Genomic DNA, 19,624 nt, shown 5'->3' on the forward strand with positions numbered 1-19,624 from the left:
CACAGGTGGCAGAAGCTACTGATGCTGCGGCCGCATCGCTAGTTGGATGCACAATGTAAAGAAAGGGACCTGCTGCAGCGTCTCAGTCGAGCACAGCAACATGTGGTTGCAAAAACTGTTTCATTTGTGCTCCTCTTCTCTCCATCCCTCCCCTTCCTCTTCCTCCGCCTCCTCCCTGTGGATGCTGGAGTTGGAGGGCTTAGAGAGAGGGGCGGGGGGTGGGGGGTGGGGGAGGCTGAAATAGAGGTTCCAGACCTTTCAATGAACATCCTCTTTCCCCATCAGAAGCATAATCAACGCGTCAGCACACACCCCTGGCTCCAGCCCTCCCTTGTATCGATGACAACAGGGTCCATTCAGGTATCCTTTCTAAATAGTGTAAATCACATGTATAATAACAGCAGGAGAGCAAAAGGAGCTGGGAGGAGCCGGTGGGTGGGCGATGGAGCGTGAGACATCCACCTCAGATCTTCCACCCCCCACCCCGCCCCCTACCCTCCAGGGTGATGGGAAGGGTCTTAACGTTTTGAATCAGTGTGGGTGTTGGGCTCCTCTGTGTTTGGTGATCACTCCGTTTGATCCGTCTGTTTTCTTGCACAGTTACCATGACAATTAATGTGTGTTTATAAATTCGTTTTGGTGGTGGTAGAAATGTAGATGGCGTCTGTGTGTGTGTGTGTGTGTGTGTGTGTGTGTGTGTGTGTGTGTGTGTGTGTGTGTGTGTGTGTGTGTGTGTGTGTGTGTGTGTGTGTGTGTGTGTGTGTGCGTGCGTGCGTGTGTGTGTGTGGTAGCGTGCGTGTGTGTGTGTGTGGGTTGGCTGAAACATCCGCCTTGAAATTGAATTAACCTGCAGCCAATAAACCCCCCACCCCCCCACCCTCCACCACCCCCACCCCCATCTATCTGTTCCCAGCCTCCAGACAGGGTGACACAACAACACATGGAGGCTCTCTCTCACAACAACCAAGGAGCAGAAGGTTCTGTTCCACTGAAATCCTTCCGTTGTGAGTCCACTGTCTCCTGTCAGCAGGCCGGCTTCTGATCCTGGTAGAAGCAGCTGAAGCTCATCTGTTTACAGAAACCTCCGACACCTCAAACTTGATCATCATTTTGGACATTTGATCATTTTTATTCTTGTTTTGGAGGAAAATATTGATATTTGTTTTGGGGTTTTTTTTGGTCATTTTAAAACTAGTTTTACAGCTATTGAATAAATTTCAAACAAATGCATTTGCATCATATATATTTTTAAGACTTATGCATTTTGCTAGACTTTTTTTCATTATGTTTTATGTTTTCATGGCAACAAGTGGAGGGTCGAGTTGGGGAATTATGGTATCTCATCTGTGTAAAGCTCTGGTTTATTGTCTAAAAATGTTTCTGTTTCTATCGTGTGGCACTGACTTTATTTCTGAAGAAGTTGGGGCGTTAATTTATTTATAGTTGGGGTTTTTTTTGTCCCACCCCCTTAAATGTGACAGTTTGCTGTATTTCACTCAAGTGGACTGAAAAGCAGTGATTAATCAGTTTTGGTGGGGGGAGTGGAGTTATGCCGCCCTCATCCGACGCCCACCAGTCCAACAGCTTTTTGTCATATTGCTGAAATTTTATTATTTATTCATTTCTGCATTTGGTAATTGAAAATTTGAAGCCAGCTGTGTCTAGAAAAATGAGCCACACGGGTCTCTGTGTAATCATCACCTCCTCAGTGTTCAAGGGCATCGTGAGAACATGAGGACACGGTGGCAACAAGACTCCACATGTGGAGGAAATATCCTGGGAACTCCTCAAACATGTGATGAAATTCAGATATGTCAGTTCCTGAGAGATTTCTCCATCAGTCCGTAACCATGGAGATATGGGTCCAAAGCTTCCATCGAAACAGATCTGCTCATGGTGAGGTTGTGCCTGTCAAAGGGCAGGCTGCTTGTGGACCTCCTGGGAAAAGATCACATGACTGGAAGAGTGATGATGTCACTGCTATGGTGCTCAGGTTGATTTTTAGAAATCATCTTAGAACTATGGAAATCATCTTGATGATAAATTCATGTTTTGTTCCTGTACTGCATTTCTATGTTCCATTCCAACATTGTTTACACAGCAGAAAGTATTTAACCAGGTACACGTTCATCAGTGGACGGAAGAAATAAATACGATAAAATCGGATCAACACATCAAATGATAACCAATCATCAATTAGAAATCTGGTCATTATTCCGATAGAACTGACCTGTGGTCTGCGGCGGGCGTGTCAGCCGGTTCACTGTGGTGCGTTCAGGTGCTCATGGAAAACTTTGTAGAAATAAAAGTCCGTGATTTCCAGTGTTAATTGGCCGGTCCCAGATTGCCCATTGGAGTGAGTGTGTGTTTGTGTGTGCGTGATTGTCTGTCTTTGTGTGTGGCTCCGCCACGTACTGGCGTTGTGCCCGGAGTGTCCCCCGCCTCACGCCCTACGCAAGCTGGGATAGGCTCCAGCTCCCCGTGACCCGCTGCAGCGGATAAAGCGGAAGAAAATGGATAGATGGATGGATTTCCAGTGTTTGTTTTGCTTATTAAAACAATAAAGTTGTCTCTTTTGAATACTGTAGATTATAAACTAATATAATCAATACTTTAGCATTTAAATCATTTTATTTTGTTGCCAGTGGAGGTATGAACGGGCTACATCCCACTGTCCTGAAGGCATCACGAGTCGAAGTTCGTCCGGCTCGCGACAGGTGGGCGTCATCACGTACGTCATCACGTTTTCATTTAACTTTACGATAAACGTGTTGTTTCTCCGAAATAAATGCACAACTCGTGTCTCACAATGTCTGGAGACATTCTTTCGACTCCAGCGGATGTTCACGGAGCTGTGACGTCACCTTGTCGGGTAACTTGAAGTCTGAAACGCGTTAATGGTTGCAACTCATTAAGTTCTCTCGGGTTAGCTAGATATGCTACATAGCTGTAAGCTAGTCCAAAATGGCAGCGGGAGATGCGCACCTTTAATTACAAGTTTAATTTTAAATCGACTGTTAAATATAAAGTTAACTATATTTTTAAATATGATCTTTGTTACCCTTTTAATAAAAAATAAAAAAAACGGGGTTTTTTTCTCCCAGAAAATGTTTTTCTCAGGGAAAAGTGGAGCCAAATGTCCACGTGACGTCAACAGTAAGTACCCGGCTGCTTTTTTTTTTTTTTTTTTTTTAAATCTTGGGTGACGTGTGCCGTCGGACGTCATCATTCTGATCACCTGTACAGGTAATGTTTCACAGTCTTCCGAAGATTGGGAGGAGGAGGAGCGGGTGGACCTGGCTGGTCAGTCCCTGCTGAATAAGATCATCCGCCGCACCCTGGTGGTGAACCGGAACGTGGTGGAGGTTCTGCAGCAGGATCCGTCCTCCCCCTTGTTCTCCATCAAGTCGTTCGACGAGCTCAGATTGTGAGTTTTCATCACATTTTACCTCCTTCACTCTTACAAAACATCAGAATTTCCGAATCATAGACCTAGACAACAGAAACAGAACTACACAGAGGCGAGAAAGGGTGAGGATGCTGGACATTGTTGTCATGGTGATGTGATGTTGACAGGAAGCCAGAGGTGCTGAAGGGAGTGTACAGCATGGGCTTCAACCGGCCGTCCAAGATCCAGGAGAATGCTCTACCCATGATGCTAGCCCAGCCGTAAGTTCCTTCAACACTTTTTTATTGATCTCTTAAATGTTAAGGGAAAAAAGAGAATATTGTCCATTATGATGGTGGCCCCAGAACCCAAGGCTGCAGAGCAGTACCGGTCTGTGGGTCAATTGTTACCGGGCCGCACAGAAAGAATACATAACTGTTTTATTTATTATCTGATTCTGAAAGATGTTTTGTTTTGGAAAAGTATTGGACTATCTCCACATCTGTCAGTGACTCACACTTGAAGCTTATCAAGATGCTTGCCTCGGTCACATGACTCCCTTCTTAGAGGGGGCCACTCGAACCGCTAACACTGAATACATTACCCCTACATTGAACTTATCAAGTTAACAAAAAAAATAACATTTCACACACATTGGATTCACGTTTATTAATACATTTTGCAAAAAACTGTTATTATGATGGTCGTATCTTTTTTTTATTATTAATTATCTGCCACGCCTTAAATTCTGGTCTGAAAATATTGTCCGACGTTAAACTGCTCCGTGGCGCAAAAAATGTTGGGGACATTAAAACATTTAAATCTGACCAAATGACGTGTCTGATCAATAAAATCCTCGTTCTGACTCGTTTTTTCTCGGTCCAGACCTCAGAACCTGATCGCCCAGTCTCAGTCTGGCACAGGGAAAACTGCCGCCTTTTCTCTCGCCATGCTCAATAACATCGATCCAGCCAATAAATGGACTCAGGTGAGTGGAACATGTGACCTGCCATCAGTTGTAGATGCTGTGCTTTTGTCCAAATAAAACCGTATGGTTCCCACAGTGCCTTTGCGTCTCGCCGACATACGAGCTGGCACTCCAGATCGGTCAGGTTATTGAGCAGATGGGTCGATTCTGTCCCGAGGTGAAGCTGGCCTACGCCGTCAGGGGCAGCAGAAGTAAGAACTGGACTGTGATCATAATCACATGATGGAACGAGTCAACGCTTCTGACCTCTGTTTGCTCTTCTTCTTCTTCTTCTAAGTGCGGCGAGGTGACAAAGTGGAGCAGCAGATTGTCATTGGAACGCCAGGAACCCTCTGTGATTGGCTGATCAAGTACAAGCTCATCGACCCCCAGAAGATCTCCATGTTTGTGCTGGACGAGGCCGATGTGATGATCTCCATGCAGGGTCATCGGGACCAGAGCATGCGTATCCACAGGTGGTCACATGCAGAAACCGAAGACGCCTGGTCTATATGGCGTCCTGAACCAACATCCCTCTACCCGCCTCTTTCCTTGTATCCCCCCTTCTACCCCCAGACTGCTGAGACAAGACTGTCAGATGCTCCTCTTCTCTGCGACCTTCGGGGACGACGTGTGGAAGTTCGCTGAGACTTTGGTTCCTGATCCCAACATCATCAGGCTGAAGCGTGAAGAGGAGACGCTTGACAACATCAAGCAGTTCTATGTGGTCTGCAAGAACAAATGGGACAAGTTCACATCCCTCTGTCACCTGTACGGGATCCTGACCATCGCTCAGGCCATGATCTTCTGCCATGTGAGTCATCTCAGCTCTTTCACACCTGCCACCTGGATGTGATATCACTTTTTTTGATGCTGCAGTGTTGGTGTCCTCATTTATTTGTGACAGCTCATAAACTTAAAAACCTGATAAATAATTTTAACTCGAGACTAAAATTAATTTCTGTCTGACTGATCAGAACTTTATCAGCAGCTGGTCCACGTCACACAGACGGATACAGATGGATAACACTACATACGATCGATCGTCAAGGAATCAAATTCTTTATGGCTCATGTCCCCTCAGGGTTACGTTACCATGGTAATCTGGCCGGGTTAAAAGAGACCGTATGGACCTTTTACCACCCAGGTTTAATCATGCTTTGCAGTTCACGTGTTTTGTAAGCGTGTTCTATGTAAGGCATGAGTCGATCGCCACCGGTGCCACGCTGTTTTTATTGATTTCAGGTTTTCACTTGCTGTGATTCAGAATTTCTAATCGGTAAGTACGTCTTTGATAAATTGTTGCTTTTTCTTCAGACGCGCAAAGCTGCGTCGTGGCTTGTCAAAAAGCTGGCCGATGAAGGCCACCAGGTGGCGCTGCTGAGCGCCGAACTGACGGTGGAACAGAGAGCCGCCGTCATCGAGCGCTACAGGGATGGCAAGGAGAAGGTGCTGGTGACCACCAACGTGTGCTCCAGAGGTGAGGGCGTTCTGATGACACCTTCATGTTTGCTGTCATCAAGACATTAACGCCACGCTTTTCATCACAGGCATTGATGTGGAGCAAGTGACCCTCGTGGTGAACTTTGACCTCCCGGTGAACTTGAACGGCGAGGCTGACTACGAGACGTACCTTCACCGTATCGGCCGCACGGGGCGCTTTGGCAAAAGAGGGTTTGCGATCAACATGGTTGACAGCGAACGCAGCATGGACATGATCCATCAGATTGAGCTGCATTTCAGTAGGTTCCCATTCCTGCCAGTTTCATCATGTGACCCTGGAAAAGCAATAAATTCAACCAAAACTCGTTCCTTCTGCCTCCCACAGACAGGAACATCCTGAAACTTGACACCAACGATTTTGAAGACATAGAGAAGTTGCTGTGCTGAAAGCGTCGTTGGATGTGCGGTTCTGGTGCGACATCTGTGGAGCGTTTGTTCGGATCTTATTTCAGAAATTTAATAATGTGAATGTTTAACCTTCACAGACAAATCGCCGGCTGTTTAAACCGCGTTTAACAAGTGAAAAAACAGTTTCTGGTTTGATTAATGAAAGAAGTGATGACTCGAGAATTGGATCTTCTACTTTAAGTTCAGGTGACAGAACCTGTGTCAGATGTTTAGAAGTTACTTTCATGTTCTGTCCCTCAGTGTTTGTGTGGGCAAAAAATAAATGTTCTCCTCCGTGTAAAATCTCATTTATGAACAGAACTTAAAAGTTTGTGGTTTAAATTCATAACACCGTTAAGTTTGGTTCATGTAAAAGATTGGGTCTAGTTTTGGGAGTCTTTGGTCGGTCAGAAACTGCAGTGATAAACTGGAGATTCTCCAGGATAAACTGAAGATAACATTCCCAGTTCTGTTCTGTACGTGTAAAAACATAAATGGGGACCCTCAATAAAAACCATCAAATGCAGAACCGTGTCCGTGTGAACGGTCCATCATCCAACCAGCTCTGAGTGACGGTGTTACCTGACAACAGCGCACCTGTTCCCCCCACGGCGACACATCTGCTGCCTTAAACCCTCACCCAGTAGGGGGTAACGGGGGCACTTGGGAGTCACACGCCTTCTGTTCATCATGAAAAACTTTTATTTGGCTTGAAAGAACCTCACAGGTAGAACCAACCCAAACACACCTGAACCAGGTTGTCCACCACATCAGTCATAGATTAAATCTGCTTTGATCATGCAGCAGAACCCATAGATCATCAGAGGGTGAAGGATCCATATGTCTGTTAAAACGTGATCAGCTGCCTCCTAATCAATTAAAATCACATTTGATTCATGTCCACCACACCTGTACCTGGAAACTGATGCACACTGCAGGAGAGGCGACTCCAGGAAACCGGTTTGAATTTCAAAATAAAAGTCATGTTCACTCCCTGTGGGAGATGCACAGTACCGATCTGTTGGAGATGCCACACTGGGCCAGGGTCAGGTCCATGGCGGTGAAGGACCTGCGCGGCACCTCCACGGTCTCGATGGCGGCGCCTTTGTAGCTGGCCCCGTACCTGACCTCGGCGCTGCTCCTCACCTGCAGCAGCGTGTCTGTGGGCTCAAAGCGCTGCTGGAACCTCCTGCCGCATGGAGCTCGGATGGCGAGCAGCAAGCTGCCGAAGAGATCTTTGGACATCTCTGATCCCGGGTCAAGGGGTGTGGGATGGACCACCTTGTGCACTTCAGAGCTGCTGATCTGGATCACATCTGGAAGATCTGGTTTCTTCGGCCTCTGCTGCAGCACATCATGGTTCAGGCTGAGGCTGGACACCCCTTTCTCCAGAACCTTCTCTGAGGGCCTCCTCTCTATGGACGGAAGAACCTTGTACTTGTTCAGGGACGGTGGCGCAGCAGGCGGGGTGTAGCGCAGCGTCTGCGGGACGCAATCGGGACTCCGCTGGCCGGCCGGCCTCATGACGGCCTGGGTCTGCGACCGGAAGTTGGTTTCAGGCCCTTCGGGCGCAGCGGGCTGCGGAAATGCGCGTGACCCCTGGATGCAGGCCGCGTCACCCGCGCGTGGAGGCGCGTTCACGGCAGACCTGCTTCTTCCTTTCGACGACTTTGGCCTCGTTAAATGCATCGATAACCGGAAGCGGACTGAAGCGTCTCAGTCGTTTCTTCACGTTGGGCAGTAAATAAAGTCACGTGATCGCCTCCACCCGCTAATCTGAAGCTTCGGAGCCGCATCACTGAAGTTCCGGTTCCGGTAAAACCTTTAAAAGTCCGTTTGTGGGCTTTACTTTGAGTCGCTTTACGATGTTTACCAGCTTGAGCAGGGAGACGCGTTCGAGCGTCGGTGGAGTTGCCATGACAACGTGGTGGGGCGACGTCGGGCGGTGGGACCCCTGGTGGTGGAGTTGTGTAAATGCAGCTGCATGAACGAGATTGAACGGCTCCCAAATTACAGCGATTTAAAGATCAAACTGATTTATCTGCAAAATTCCGCTTCGGTAATTTCTCTTGCATGAAAAAAATTACCAACATGCGGGTGTGTGTCGTCATACCACTACATAGAAACACTCTGAAAAGTCACGCATCGTCATGCATTTAAAGGTTCAACTAAGTTCAATAGCAGATATATAAAGGACTCACTCTCTATACACAGTATTTATATATTTATATGTAAATTTTTTTACATATGCAGTATACCGTATTTAAGTAACCAAGGCAGAGTAAAAACACTCCTATAGTATGTAAAGTACAAGCACAGCAGATGGTAACGTGCTTCATTTCAGAGAAGAAATCAATCATTATTTACGCAGCATTAATCCTCTGAATGGATCAGGGGGTTTTTTTTCTTTAACTGGAGTTCCTTCTTGTTTATAATGAAGCCATAATGACACGCCTGATAACACACGTTTGTTTGTGTCGCCATGTGAAGTACAAAACGTCACGTTCTTACCTTTTGTAGACAAACATTGTTTTCATGGATTCCACTTTACTTGTCTGGGTTTTTTTAATATAACTTTCTCTAGTAGATATATAATCATCAAATCAAACATAATTTAACAACCACCTGCCAAACAGAAAACATACATTCTGTATAAGGTACACAATCACATCCATCCGAGGTTTAACAGCAAGTTCTGCAATTCATAGAAGAAATAAGACATGAATGAAGCTAAAACTCTGAGTCCACAATTAAAGACTTCTGGTCTGGCTTATTATTTTTACTACCAGTAAATTATGGAATGCCTATGACAAACAGATGTTAGACATAATCATTGAAGTTAGTCACAATCACGTTGTAGTGTAACCCTATCCCTACCAAGTGTCGCTTTCAGGGTAATTTTAGCAGGTCACGTTGGGCATAAAGTTCCTCTGTGATCTGGTACACTTCAGAGATCAGAGGTAGGGCTTCCCCTAGCATGGCCACAACCTGCTCCGGAGGGCCTACATTCATCACTTCAAAGAAAGCGGGACGTCCCGGAAGCACACAGAACGCCATTCCCGCAGCCTTCCGGATCAACCACGGGTGGTGCTGGGAGAGGGACACGTTGTAGGCCTCGGCACACATGATGGACGTCTTGCTGTCCTCGTTGCTGGTGCGGAGGCGCTCCAAGAAGAGCTCCAGCCACCTCAGGGCGCGGTGCAGCCGCAGCAGGGTGCGACATCCTGACTCTGGATGACTTCCCCGTTTGGTCAGGTCCACCAGTCCGTTGTCCAGCTCATAGGCGACCATCGACTGGACGGTGACGTACTGGGAACCGTTCTCACCTTCCAGGTAGGTGACCAGGATCTTAATCTTGTTGACAGCATCCTTGGATATGAAGCCAAACACACTCCCTAAGCTGTTCAGAAACCTGTTTTAAGAATAAAGAAACTCAGCATGTTAACAAATAAGCGAGAATTTCTCCTGATGCACAAACAACAGGGTCATGCTGTAGGTGCACAAGGAATTCTCCACAAATATACTGAATATTACACAAGCCTAGATCACTTACTTTACCAGGCCGCGCCACCCAGCAACATAGTGCTGAAGATAAACTTCTTTATTTTCTGACAAACACAATCTGAACGTGTCCAGAACCTCCTGTAAACTGAATTGCTCCTCTGAAGCCACGTGACCAGCCATCGTTCTGTACCAGGAAGCTGGACAGTGAGGGGGAAAAGCACCAAATGAACGAGCTAATGTAGCTAACAGCTAGCAAAACATTTGACACTTGACAAATGCCAACAGACAGAATGTTGTTACCGTCAAAAAGATAACGCAAACAAACAACTACGCGTTTCCTCTCATGTGGTTCGAACGTTTGAGTCCCTCAGTCCATTGATGCGTCCGCCTGAAGGATGCATCTACTGCGCAGACTCAAACCGGGAAACACAGGATGTTTGGTAACTTTATCTTCAAAATAAAAGCATTCATCTCTACAGTCACCTTCATATATTAGCCACATGATGTTTTCTTTGTGGTTTGTCTGTTTTTAACCATAGTTTATACATATTTTTTGCCTTTAATGCACATATCAAACGTTCTAGCTTCTATATATGTGTAAATTTTATTTCAAAGGTTTCTGCTAATGACAGAATCAAAGTATATATGTAGTAAGAGGAAAAAAAGATAGGAAAAACTACGATGTGGAACGGTTCTGGCTGTATGAATTTGAATTATGTGTAGATTAATATGAATACACACAAATCAACTCATAAGCTAACAATATTTTCCGTTAAATAGGGTTAAAAATAGATATATTTTGTATCATTTTCAGAACAAGTATTTTATTTTGAATGTCCATTCCGGAAGCTTTTATGTTTACCACTAGCTTAAAACTAATTCGTGCTTAGCTCTTCAAATTGACCCCACAAGCTTACTAGTTAGACAATAAACTGTTTTTTTAGGGAAAAAACGGGTTATTGCTGGGGAGCATTCACACCACCTGGGTTACCGGGTTGTTAGTCTTTTCCCTCTAACTAGACCGACTGATGTGAAAACATGCCCGAAATAAAAGTAACCCCGCTGGGTGAGTAGCATCACAGCTGCTAGCAGGACTAGTTCAATGATCTACCTGCTAAGTTTCCTCACTTTTAACAGTAATATCCTGTATTTTATGTAGTAATAAATGTAGATAAAATGTGAATTTGACGTCATTAGACGTGTTTTTTAGCCATTGAAGCTAAAGGTTCTTACTGGAGTTAACTTCTCTGCTCCCTGTCCAAGGTGCTGGACAGGATGTCGGCCGCAGCTGCATCCTCGTTTCTATTGGAGGAAAAAATATAATGCTCGACTGTGGGATGCACATGGGATACAATGATGACGTAAGAAAAGAGGTCTTTTATGTAATCAAGCAGGGGGAAAAAACAACAACAGGTTTTTCCTTTTAGTTTGTTTTCTTTTTGTCGTAAAAATCAGTTATGACATAGTCACAAAAATGAAGTCCAACATAGGAGCTGGACGTGCGGTCATTGAACATTTTAAAGACACCACTGTGCATGTGAGAGTGTGGTTTTTCTGCATTTTATTCACTTCAATAAAATGGCTGATTTTATTTAAGTGAATAAATAAAATCAGCCATTAAATCAATAAAATAATAACCAGAATAATCTATGATAATGCTAGCAGATTACCTCTTCCATAATCAGTCGAGTCCATTTGAGTCTTATTCCTTTTCAAGCATCCTTAAAGTTATGATAATCCGTGAAGAAAATCACATGCAGCCTAATCCCGTTTTGTCCTTGCAGAGACGCTTCCCAGACTTTTCTTATATAACCCAGAACGGTCGTCTGACAGAGTATCTGGACTGTGTGATTATCAGGTTTGTTGCCCTGACATCTATAGTAAACATCAATTTGCACTGAAAAATGAGGAATAGTAATATTTATATTCCTGTTCTTTTCTCAGCCATTTCCACTTGGACCACTGCGGCGCTCTGCCGTACATGAGTGAGATGGTGGGCTACGACGGGCCCATCTACATGACCCATCCCACCAAGGCCATCTGCCCCATTCTGCTGGAAGACTTCCGGAAAATCACTGTTGACAAAAAGGGAGAAACCAACTTCTTCACCTCACAGATGATCAAGGACTGCATGAAGAAAGTAGTGCCTTTGAACCTCCACCAAACTGTGCAGGTGCTGCAGTGGTTTCACCGGCGCTCAGTCGTTTCTGCACCAACTGATCTCTTTATAGCAAAGTGTTTTGTTGTGCTGCTGGCAGGTGGACGATGAGCTGGAGATCAAGGCGTACTACGCTGGACATGTCCTAGGAGCTGCTATGGTTCAAATCAAAGTGGGATCGGAGTCTGTGGTCTACACTGTGAGTGGAAACCGGTCCAGGTCACAAGCTGAGTCTGACCAGGGAGATCCCACAATAACCTCTTGTTCTGTTTCAGGGAGACTACAACATGACGCCTGACAGGCATTTAGGGTAAGTGGTGTCTACCGTGTTTGTGCTGTCCTGCTGGACCTACTGTCTGATTGGCTGATGGGTCTCAGTTGTTTCCTTATTGCACACAAAGGTCCATTAAAACACATGACTTGTCACATGACTGCTAAGCGCTAATTAGGAAAAAATCTCTGAGCATGTATGTGAAGCTAATGTGACGTTAGCATTCTGGCTTGTAGCTCGTAGCTGTCAAATCTCAGGGTCTTTCTGCCAACCGGAGGACGGAACAATGTTCCATTAACTTAGGAATCTTATTGGAATGTATTGATCAAACCATATTGACTGTATATCACATGAAAATAAATGATCATATTTGATTAATTCTGTATGTGACTATGGGATAATCGAGGTAAAGCCAACAATGAGATGTTTGTGGACTCATCGGCGTCAACTATCATCCCATAAGTGTTTATCGTGTCGTGTGTTTGCAGCGCTGCTTGGATCGATAAGTGTCGTCCGGACATCCTCATCTCTGAATCAACGTACGCCACCACCATCCGCGACTCCAAGAGATGCAGAGAGAGGGACTTTTTGAAGAAAGTGCATGAAAGCATAGAAAGAGGAGGGAAGGTGAGATTCAGCGGCGCTGAAAGTCTTCTGTGATGAAACTTCAGTTTCTCATCTGTATTTTCTTTTCATCTTTTCAGGTTCTCATTCCGGTGTTCGCCTTGGGAAGAGCTCAAGAACTCTGCATCCTACTGGAAACATTTTGGTAGGGTGTATGTGTGTGTGTATGTGTGTGTGTGAGCTTTGTCATTGGGCAGAAGTACTGATCATCACTTCTCCCCAACCAGGGAAAGGATGAACTTGAAGGCCCCCATCTACTTCTCCACTGGCCTGACAGAGAAAGCCAATCACTATTACAAACTTTTCATCACGTGGACTAATCAGAAGATCCGAAAAACCTTTGTTCAGAGAAACATGTTTGAATTCAAGCACATCAAGGCCTTCGATCGCTCCTACGCCGACAACCCCGGGCCGATGGTAAGTTAAGTTCCTCCTTCACTGAGTCACAAAAGCTTCGCCACAGAGATTCAAGCGTTTCACCTCCATTTGTGTGACTCCAGGTGGTCTTTGCCACGCCGGGGATGCTGCACGCCGGCCAGTCTTTGCAGATCTTCAAGAAGTGGGCTGGCAATGAGAAGAACATGGTGAGTTTGTGAAATGAGAGGAAACGGATTCAAAAACAAGGAACTTGAGCTAATTCTGCTCTTCTTGAAGGTGATCATGCCCGGATACTGCGTGCAAGGAACGATCGGTCACAAGATCCTGAACGGACACAAGAAGCTGGAGATGGAAGGGAGAGCAGTGGTGAGGGGTCCTTCCATCACCCCCCCCCCTTTATGGCCGTGGCTTAGATGCTGGTTCTTGCTCTGCAGCTATATGACTTCTAGTAGTTTGTAAAAAATAATATTTCATGAACTGTGAGAGGAAAGTCAGGGAAATAGAACTCCAGGACGAGGGAGGTCGATCTGTCCATCAGCGTCTGTCTAATGAACTGCTCTAATGCTTCTGATTCTTACAGCTGGATGTGAAGCTGCAGGTGGAGTACATGTCCTTCAGTGCCCACGCAGACGCCAAAGGCATCATGCAGCTCATCCGTATGGCGGAGCCTCGAAACATGCTGCTGGTCCATGGCGAAGCGGCTAAAATGGAATTCCTCAAAGGCAAAATTGAACAGGAGTTCAGTAAGTGTATCCTCATCCATGGCTTTAGAGGGGATGACCGCATGGTGACAGGAAGAGGAGGAGTCACTCGTTTGTGCTTCTGTTTTTACACGCCAGGCATCAACTGCTACATGCCGGCTAACGGAGAGACGGCGATGGTGACGACAAACCCCAGCGTTCCTGTGGATATCTCCCTGAACCTGCTGAAGAGGGAGATGGCTCTGGGAGGTACGGGTTCTCACACGTCAGCTCCTCGTTTCATGTTCAGGGGATTCGGACCCCAACATGTTTGTGGATGACGCCGGAGATGCGTTTGGTTGTCAGGTCATGAAATCACAAACCTGACAGCTCGGATTCAAAGTCATGTCAAAGTCAGCTTTATTGTCAAATGTACCATACATGCACGACATACAGCACAGATGAAATTGGAGTCCGACCTACGGTCAACGGGCTGTACAACACAGGCAGTACAACACAGGCAGAACAATAGGCAGCACAACACGGGGGGAGGAGTTGCTCGAGGGGGGTGGGGGGCATGGTGAGGGTAGAGTTCAGGGTTGTGGCAGGGGGCAGAGTAGGGAGGGAGTTGAGCCTCCTGAACGCCTGGTGAAAGGAACTGTCCTTGAGCCTGCTGGTTTTGGGCCGCAGACTCTGCAGTCTCCTACCTGATGGCAGCAGGCTGGAAAGGCTGTGAGAGGGGTGGGGGTGGGATCACCTGCAATGCTGATGGCTTTGCGGGTGAGGCGGGTGTTATAAATGTCTGCAAGGGAAGGGAGAGAGACACCAGTGATCTTTCAGCTGCTCTCACGATGCGCTGCAGGGTCTTGCGGCAGGAAACGGTGCAGGCGCCACACTGATGCAGCTGGTTAAGATGCTCGCGATGGTGCCTCTGTAGAAGGTGAGCATGATGGGGGGTGGGGCTCTTGCTCTCCTCAGTTTGCAGAGGAAGTAGAGTCGCTTTTGGGCTTTTTTGGCCAGTGATGCAGTGTTGCGGCCCCTGGACAGGTCCTCGGTTATGTGCACACTCAGGAACTTGGTGCTGCTGACCCTTTCTACTGCAACACCATCGATGGTTAGTGGAGCATGCTGGGTGCGTTCTCTCCTGAAGTCCACAACAATCTCCTTCGTCTTCTCCACATTCAGATGGAGATTGTTGTCCTTGCACCACGTAGCCAGGAGGCTCGCCTCATTCCTGTAGGCTGTCTCATCGTTGTTGTTGATGAGACCCACTACAGTCGTGTCGTCTGTAAACTTTATGAAGAAGTTGGAGTTGGAAGTTGGTGTGCAGTCGTGTGTCAGCAGAGTGAAGAGGAGGGGGCTCAGTACGCATCCTTGGAGGGCTCCTGTGTTTAGCGTGATGATGCTGGAGGTGTTGCTACCGACTCGAACTGCCTGCGGTCTCCCTGCCAGGAAGTCCAGCGAGTCCAGTGAGTGCAACCGGGTGGTAGTCGTTGAAGAAGGATGGGGGCTTCGAGGCAGGTGGGGACAACAGCTTGTCTCAGGGAGATGTTGAAGATGTCTGTGATGAGATCTGTGAGCTCATCAGCACAGTCTCTCAGGATACCACCAGGAATGTTGTCAGGACCTGGGGCTTTCCGTGCGTTGGTCCTCCTGAGGATTTGCCTCACGCTGTCTGGAGAAAGCGTCAACGCCACCCCCTCCTGGTCACCAGGAGGGGGTGGAGTCTTCTGATTCAGCAGAGTGGTGGAGCAGGACTGCGGAAGGGGTTGTAGTCCATAATGGACTGAATCCCTCGCCACAGGTTCCTGGTGTTTTTGCTGTCGCTGAAGTGGGGGGCGATCCTCCTGGAGTACTGTCTCTTGGCCACTCTGATGCCTCTGATTGGACCTTTGGAACAGCTGACTCAGCGCTGCATTGCTTTGGGGTCATCCTTAACTAAACCCACCCCTGTGTTCTCTGTCTTGTTTGTTTGTTTATCCACACCGATGAAGGGCCTCTTCCCGATCCTAAAAAACCTCGTGCCATGCATGGAACCCTGATCATGAAAGAAAATGTAAGTCCACCATTGATCAGGTAAGTTGGCGGTTGACTTGGAGCGGACCGCCCTCACGTGACCCTGTTCCTGCTTCCTGTCCCCACCTGAACAGAGTCTGAAGCTGGTGTCGTCGGAGCAGGCCCTGAAGGAGCTGGGCCTCAACGAGCATCAGCTGCGCTTCACCTGCCGGGTGCAGCTGCAGGACCCGCACAGCGACTCCGAGACGCTTCAAAGGATCTATGCCCACCTGAAGAGGTGAGGGCGACGCCGTGTCCTCATCCTCACCTGCAGCGTTTAGAAATCTACCCCCACTACCTCCAGGGGGGAACTTAACGTGTCATTATGTCCTCCTCTCAGCGTGTTGAAGGGTTACTCCATCCAGCACCTCCCTGACGGCACCGTCATGGTGGAGTCCATCGTCATCAAGGTCTCCTCCTCCGCTGAGGAAACTGGGACCAAAGTCCTCCTGCTGTCCTGGAGTTACCAGGTACGTCTGGACCCGATCTGTAGCGGGTCTGATCCTAACTGGATCTTCACTGGGATAATTAATAATTAATATAATTAATATTATTTTTTATTTTACAATTTTATTCTTTATTGTCGGACGTGGTTTTGAGTTCACATCTTTATTTTGGCAGCAAAGCATCATTAAAACATGAAGACAGAAATAAAAGAAGATTCCTCCTGAAAGAAAGCCTACGGTTCACTCTTTTAACTTTAACAGACGTTTATTGAATATAAAACAAGATACTGTAAACATTTACCAATGTGTTATATAAAGGATGTAAACATGTCTTCCTATTGGTCGACTCCCACTCCAACCAGCCCCCCGGAGACGTCCGCTAGTTCTGATTTGACTGCTGTCAGAACTGGAAGACGCCCACGCGGCGCTGAGCGGAGGTCTGATGAGACCTGTGATGCGAACACAACCTGTGGGTGTACAGTCTCACAATGGAGGGTGGGGAGGGGGTTGAAAGTGAAACGTGTTTACAGAACGTTTCCGTCCACCGGTAGCACAAATGACGAAACCACGAACCGTTTGTTTAGGCCTCCTTTAATCCTTTAAAATTTAACCGAACATAAAAACAGATCCCCACACCCACCGGAGACAGAACCTGCCTCTGATTGGTTGTCGAGATTCATACGGGACACGCGCAGTGAAATGAACATGAGAGCATACGTCAGAATAAACGTGTCGGTGTAGCTGGGAAGCAGGTCGGTGCCAGAATCATTCCTATGAATTAATCTAATCTGGTTCATTGAAGAGGATGTTCAGCTTTGATTATCATTGGTTTTGGCTGCTAGGGTTTTTTTTGGGGGGGGGGGGCGTGGCGGCATTGGCGTTGGTTGCGTTCACGCTCTGAGGGATCTCTGCTCAGCATCTGCTTCTGATTAGACAAATGTTCCTCTTCAGGCGTGAACAAGTTCCTCCATCCCACGATCAGAAGCAGGAACAAGGGTCGTTTTCTTTAGCCGGGGGGGGGGGGGGGGGTTGTGTGACGAATCACCACTAAACGTTGCTTTAATCTGATCTGATATGTGATTTCCCACAATGCCGTCTGGTTCTCTTGGACAGGATGAAGATCTGGGGAGCTTCCTGTCATCTCTGCTGAAGAAAGGGCTTCCTTCTGGGCTGTGCTGAAGCGTTGGTTCTGGAAGCTCTCTATTCATACAGGGACCCCGAACGACGCCACGCCCCTCTCCTCAGGAGCGGAGCTCTGATTGGTTTATTTTTCGTGCGGACTCATTCATGGACTCATTTATAAATCTGCTCTAAAAAAATATACGCCTCATTTGATTTGTCCCTTTATTGCGATGCATGAAGCCAATTTGAATGAAGACTTTAGAAGAAATGTAGCTTCACAAGTGACATCATCAGCGATGACATCACAGCAGACACGGGGAGCCTTCATCTCACTGTGACGACGTACACGCCCCTCTTCCTCCTCCTCATCCTCCCCCACAGCCAGGTCATCTTAACACGCTTCCAGTTGCAGTGGCTGGTGGTGACGTAGTAGAGCACCGGGTCCAGGCAGGTGTTGAGGACAACCAGCGCCAAGGTGACCCGCCGGGCGTTGTAGATGGCGTTGGTGGCGGAGCAGCTCTGGATGACCTTCATGTGTCGCAGGAGGTTCAGCAGGTAGACCACGTGGTTGGGCAGGAAGCAGACCAGCATTATAGCCAGGATGGTATAGATGACCCTCACGGCCTTCTGGGCTGTTTTGGTCTTGATCTTGGAGATGCGCCTCGCCGCCAGAGGGTAGCACACCAGGATGATCAGCGACGGCAGCAGGGAGCCGAAGGTCAGGCACAGGACGCTGTACGCCGCCAGACGCGAGTTCCACTCCGTCTTGGCGAAGTTCTCAAAGCATTGGCGGCTTCCTGGTTTGTCGTGATTGGTCTCCAGAGGACCCATGAGGATGAAGACGAGGATGGCCACCGTCACGGCGCACCAGAGCACCGCGCTCACGATCACGGAGCACAAGGGGCTCCGCAGCCGCAGGTAGGTGTGAGGGTGGACGGTGGCCACGTAGCGATCCACGCAGATGCAGGTCATGAAGCAGATGCTCATGTAGATGTTGGCGAAGAAGAGAATCCCTGTGACGCGGCAGGCCACGTCTCCGAAGATCCAGTCGTTTCCGTGGACGTGGTAGTGGATCCTGAATGGTAGGACGCAGAGGATGACGATGTCGGCCAGAGCAAGGTTGCTGATGTAGATGCTGAAGGAGGTGCGGGGGGAGGTCTTGAAGGCGAACACAAACAGGGCGGCCAGGTTTCCCGGTAGTCCGAAAACTAAAGCTGGGATGTAGATAGCTGGGAAAAGGTAGTGCTGGTAGTCCCCTGGAGGGACGCTGCAGTTTGAGGCGTCCATCCTGGTCGTTCAGCATCAAATGGAACCCAACAGGGCGTAGGTTGGTTCTCAGAAACGCTGCTGCACCGTAGGCTTCAGACGCTCTGAAACTGCAGCCACACAGAAATGTTTCCAGTCAGGTTTTCCACTTGTAGTTTTACAGTATGGTAGAAACATCTACTGTTTAACACCTTTTCTCAGAGGCTGAGTACAATTTAAAGGATGACAGGAAGTGGGTAGGGGGCGTAGGAACGATTTCTTTGCATGGGTGAACATCATGCCTCCAACTGTTTTATTTAGTAAAGTAACGGAATATGAAAAGTTTTGCAGTGGATTTAATTCTAAATGTTTAATTCTAAATGTTTCCACTTCATTCGTAAATGTCTCCTGAAACAAGAACACATGGCGGCTGAAGAGTTTCTACCTGAACACAAACTGTTCAGCTGAAAGTTCTACCGTTTATTATAGACACCTGATGTTCGTCTGTTCCCAAATAGTATTAGATTTAAAAGCACCGACATTTAATATTTCATCATTAAAGGCAAACATTTGACTCAGGTTTACAACGGTTAGACTTAACATAGGTTGTTCAGGGGATTTCACCACAATTTAAGTAAGAATTGTCCAGAATAATTTCTGGAACATTTGATTTATTGTTTGGAGACTCACCAAGTTGCTTTAGGACTCCTTCGGCTCAGCAGGACGCTGCATCACATGACAAACCTGTGTTGTCTTGTACTTTGTGCGGCGCGTCTCGCTGCGGTGATGATGGTGGTGTAAAGCAGATTTTAATTTCCTGTATTGTAAGTGTAGCGTGAAGGGAGGGGCAGGAAGCCCCAGTCAAACATGGTCTGATCTGTGGTCTAATTTTATCA

At 47.2% G+C, this 19,624-nt stretch overlaps 5 protein-coding genes across 6 annotated transcripts; 2 read left to right on the plus strand and 3 right to left on the minus strand.

Annotated features, from left to right (window-relative positions):
- Nucleotides 1-120: 120 nt before the first annotated feature.
- ubxn10 (UBX domain protein 10) lies at nt 121-7,934 on the minus strand. The gene is made up of 3 exons (XM_068324285.1): nt 7,237-7,934; nt 388-469; nt 121-198 (listed from the first exon to the last, which is right to left on the minus strand). Exons 1-3 carry the CDS (start codon nt 7,932-7,934, stop codon nt 121-123), a joined length of 858 nt encoding a protein of 285 aa, XP_068180386.1.
- ddx19a (DEAD-box helicase 19a) lies at nt 3,210-6,245 on the plus strand (the record flags this gene model as incomplete). The annotated part of the gene is made up of 9 exons (XM_068335693.1): nt 3,210-3,427; nt 3,577-3,669; nt 4,253-4,376; nt 4,453-4,567; nt 4,654-4,831; nt 4,932-5,169; nt 5,673-5,835; nt 5,906-6,097; nt 6,184-6,245. Coding segments are annotated over 9 exons (1,383 nt in total), but the record flags the coding sequence as incomplete, so codon positions are not given.
- Nucleotides 7,935-8,503: 569 nt separating the features above from the next.
- On the minus strand, nt 8,504-11,032 carry cptp (ceramide-1-phosphate transfer protein). Of its 2 annotated transcripts, none has more exons than XM_068339531.1 (3): nt 10,983-11,032; nt 9,799-9,946; nt 8,504-9,657 (listed from the first exon to the last, which is right to left on the minus strand). In XM_068339531.1, exons 2-3 carry the CDS (start codon nt 9,927-9,929, stop codon nt 9,135-9,137), a joined length of 654 nt encoding a protein of 217 aa, XP_068195632.1. In that variant the 5' UTR covers nt 9,930-9,946; nt 10,983-11,032; the 3' UTR covers nt 8,504-9,134. The 2 variants fall into 2 exon arrangements, with proteins under 2 accessions (XP_068195632.1, XP_068195623.1); XM_068339522.1 differs by lacking the exon at nt 10,983-11,032 and adding an exon at nt 10,050-10,154.
- Nucleotides 10,612-17,613, plus strand: ints11 (integrator complex subunit 11). The gene is made up of 17 exons (XM_068339502.1): nt 10,612-10,815; nt 11,013-11,110; nt 11,534-11,607; nt 11,694-11,922; nt 12,008-12,106; nt 12,183-12,217; nt 12,667-12,805; nt 12,883-12,947; nt 13,030-13,219; nt 13,303-13,386; nt 13,457-13,546; nt 13,761-13,923; nt 14,020-14,130; nt 15,855-15,916; nt 16,011-16,153; nt 16,256-16,385; nt 17,475-17,613. The coding sequence occupies exons 1-17, from the start codon at nt 10,788-10,790 to the stop codon at nt 17,538-17,540; spliced, it is 1,806 nt and encodes a 601-aa protein (XP_068195603.1). The 5' UTR covers nt 10,612-10,787; the 3' UTR covers nt 17,541-17,613.
- A 181-nt stretch (nt 17,614-17,794) lies between these two features.
- On the minus strand, nt 17,795-19,543 carry LOC137611359 (lysophosphatidic acid receptor 6). Its single transcript, XM_068339512.1, has 2 exons — nt 19,419-19,543; nt 17,795-18,859 (listed from the first exon to the last, which is right to left on the minus strand). Exon 2 carries the CDS (start codon nt 18,768-18,770, stop codon nt 17,808-17,810), a length of 963 nt encoding a protein of 320 aa, XP_068195613.1. The 5' UTR covers nt 18,771-18,859; nt 19,419-19,543; the 3' UTR covers nt 17,795-17,807.
- Nucleotides 19,544-19,624: the final 81 nt, after the last annotated feature.

The sequence above is a fragment of the Antennarius striatus genome, chromosome 2 (genome assembly GCF_040054535.1).
Source record: "Antennarius striatus isolate MH-2024 chromosome 2, ASM4005453v1, whole genome shotgun sequence".
Lineage (NCBI taxonomy): Eukaryota > Metazoa > Chordata > Actinopteri > Lophiiformes > Antennariidae > Antennarius > Antennarius striatus.

Bases quoted from the DNA above. Each gene is read 5' to 3' on its own strand.
- ubxn10 (XM_068324285.1), bottom strand. From the start codon at position 7,934: ATGCATTTAACGAGGCCAAAGTCGTCGAAAGGAAGAAGCAGGTCTGCC. The intron at 470-7,236 runs GTGAACATGACT...GGGGGGTGGAAG, and splicing joins CTGTGCATCTCCCACAGGGA to ATCTGAGGTGGATGTCTCAC. The intron at 199-387 runs GTGATTTACACT...CCTCTCTCTAAG, and splicing joins CTCCTGCTGTTATTATACAT to CCCTCCAACTCCAGCATCCA.
- LOC137611359 (XM_068339512.1), bottom strand. From the start codon at position 18,770: ATGGACGCCTCAAACTGCAGCGTCCCTCCAGGGGACTACCAGCACTAC.
- cptp (XM_068339531.1), bottom strand. From the start codon at position 9,929: ATGGCTGGTCACGTGGCTTCAGAGGAGCAATTCAGTTTACAGGAGGTT. The intron at 9,658-9,798 runs GTAAGTGATCTA...TTCTTAAAACAG, and splicing joins GGGTGGCGCGGCCTGGTAAA to GTTTCTGAACAGCTTAGGGA.
- ints11 (XM_068339502.1), top strand. From the start codon at position 10,788: ATGCCCGAAATAAAAGTAACCCCGCTGG. The intron at 12,218-12,666 runs GTAAGTGGTGTC...GTGTGTTTGCAG, and splicing joins ACGCCTGACAGGCATTTAGG to CGCTGCTTGGATCGATAAGT. The intron at 13,220-13,302 runs GTAAGTTAAGTT...GTGTGACTCCAG, and splicing joins CCGACAACCCCGGGCCGATG to GTGGTCTTTGCCACGCCGGG.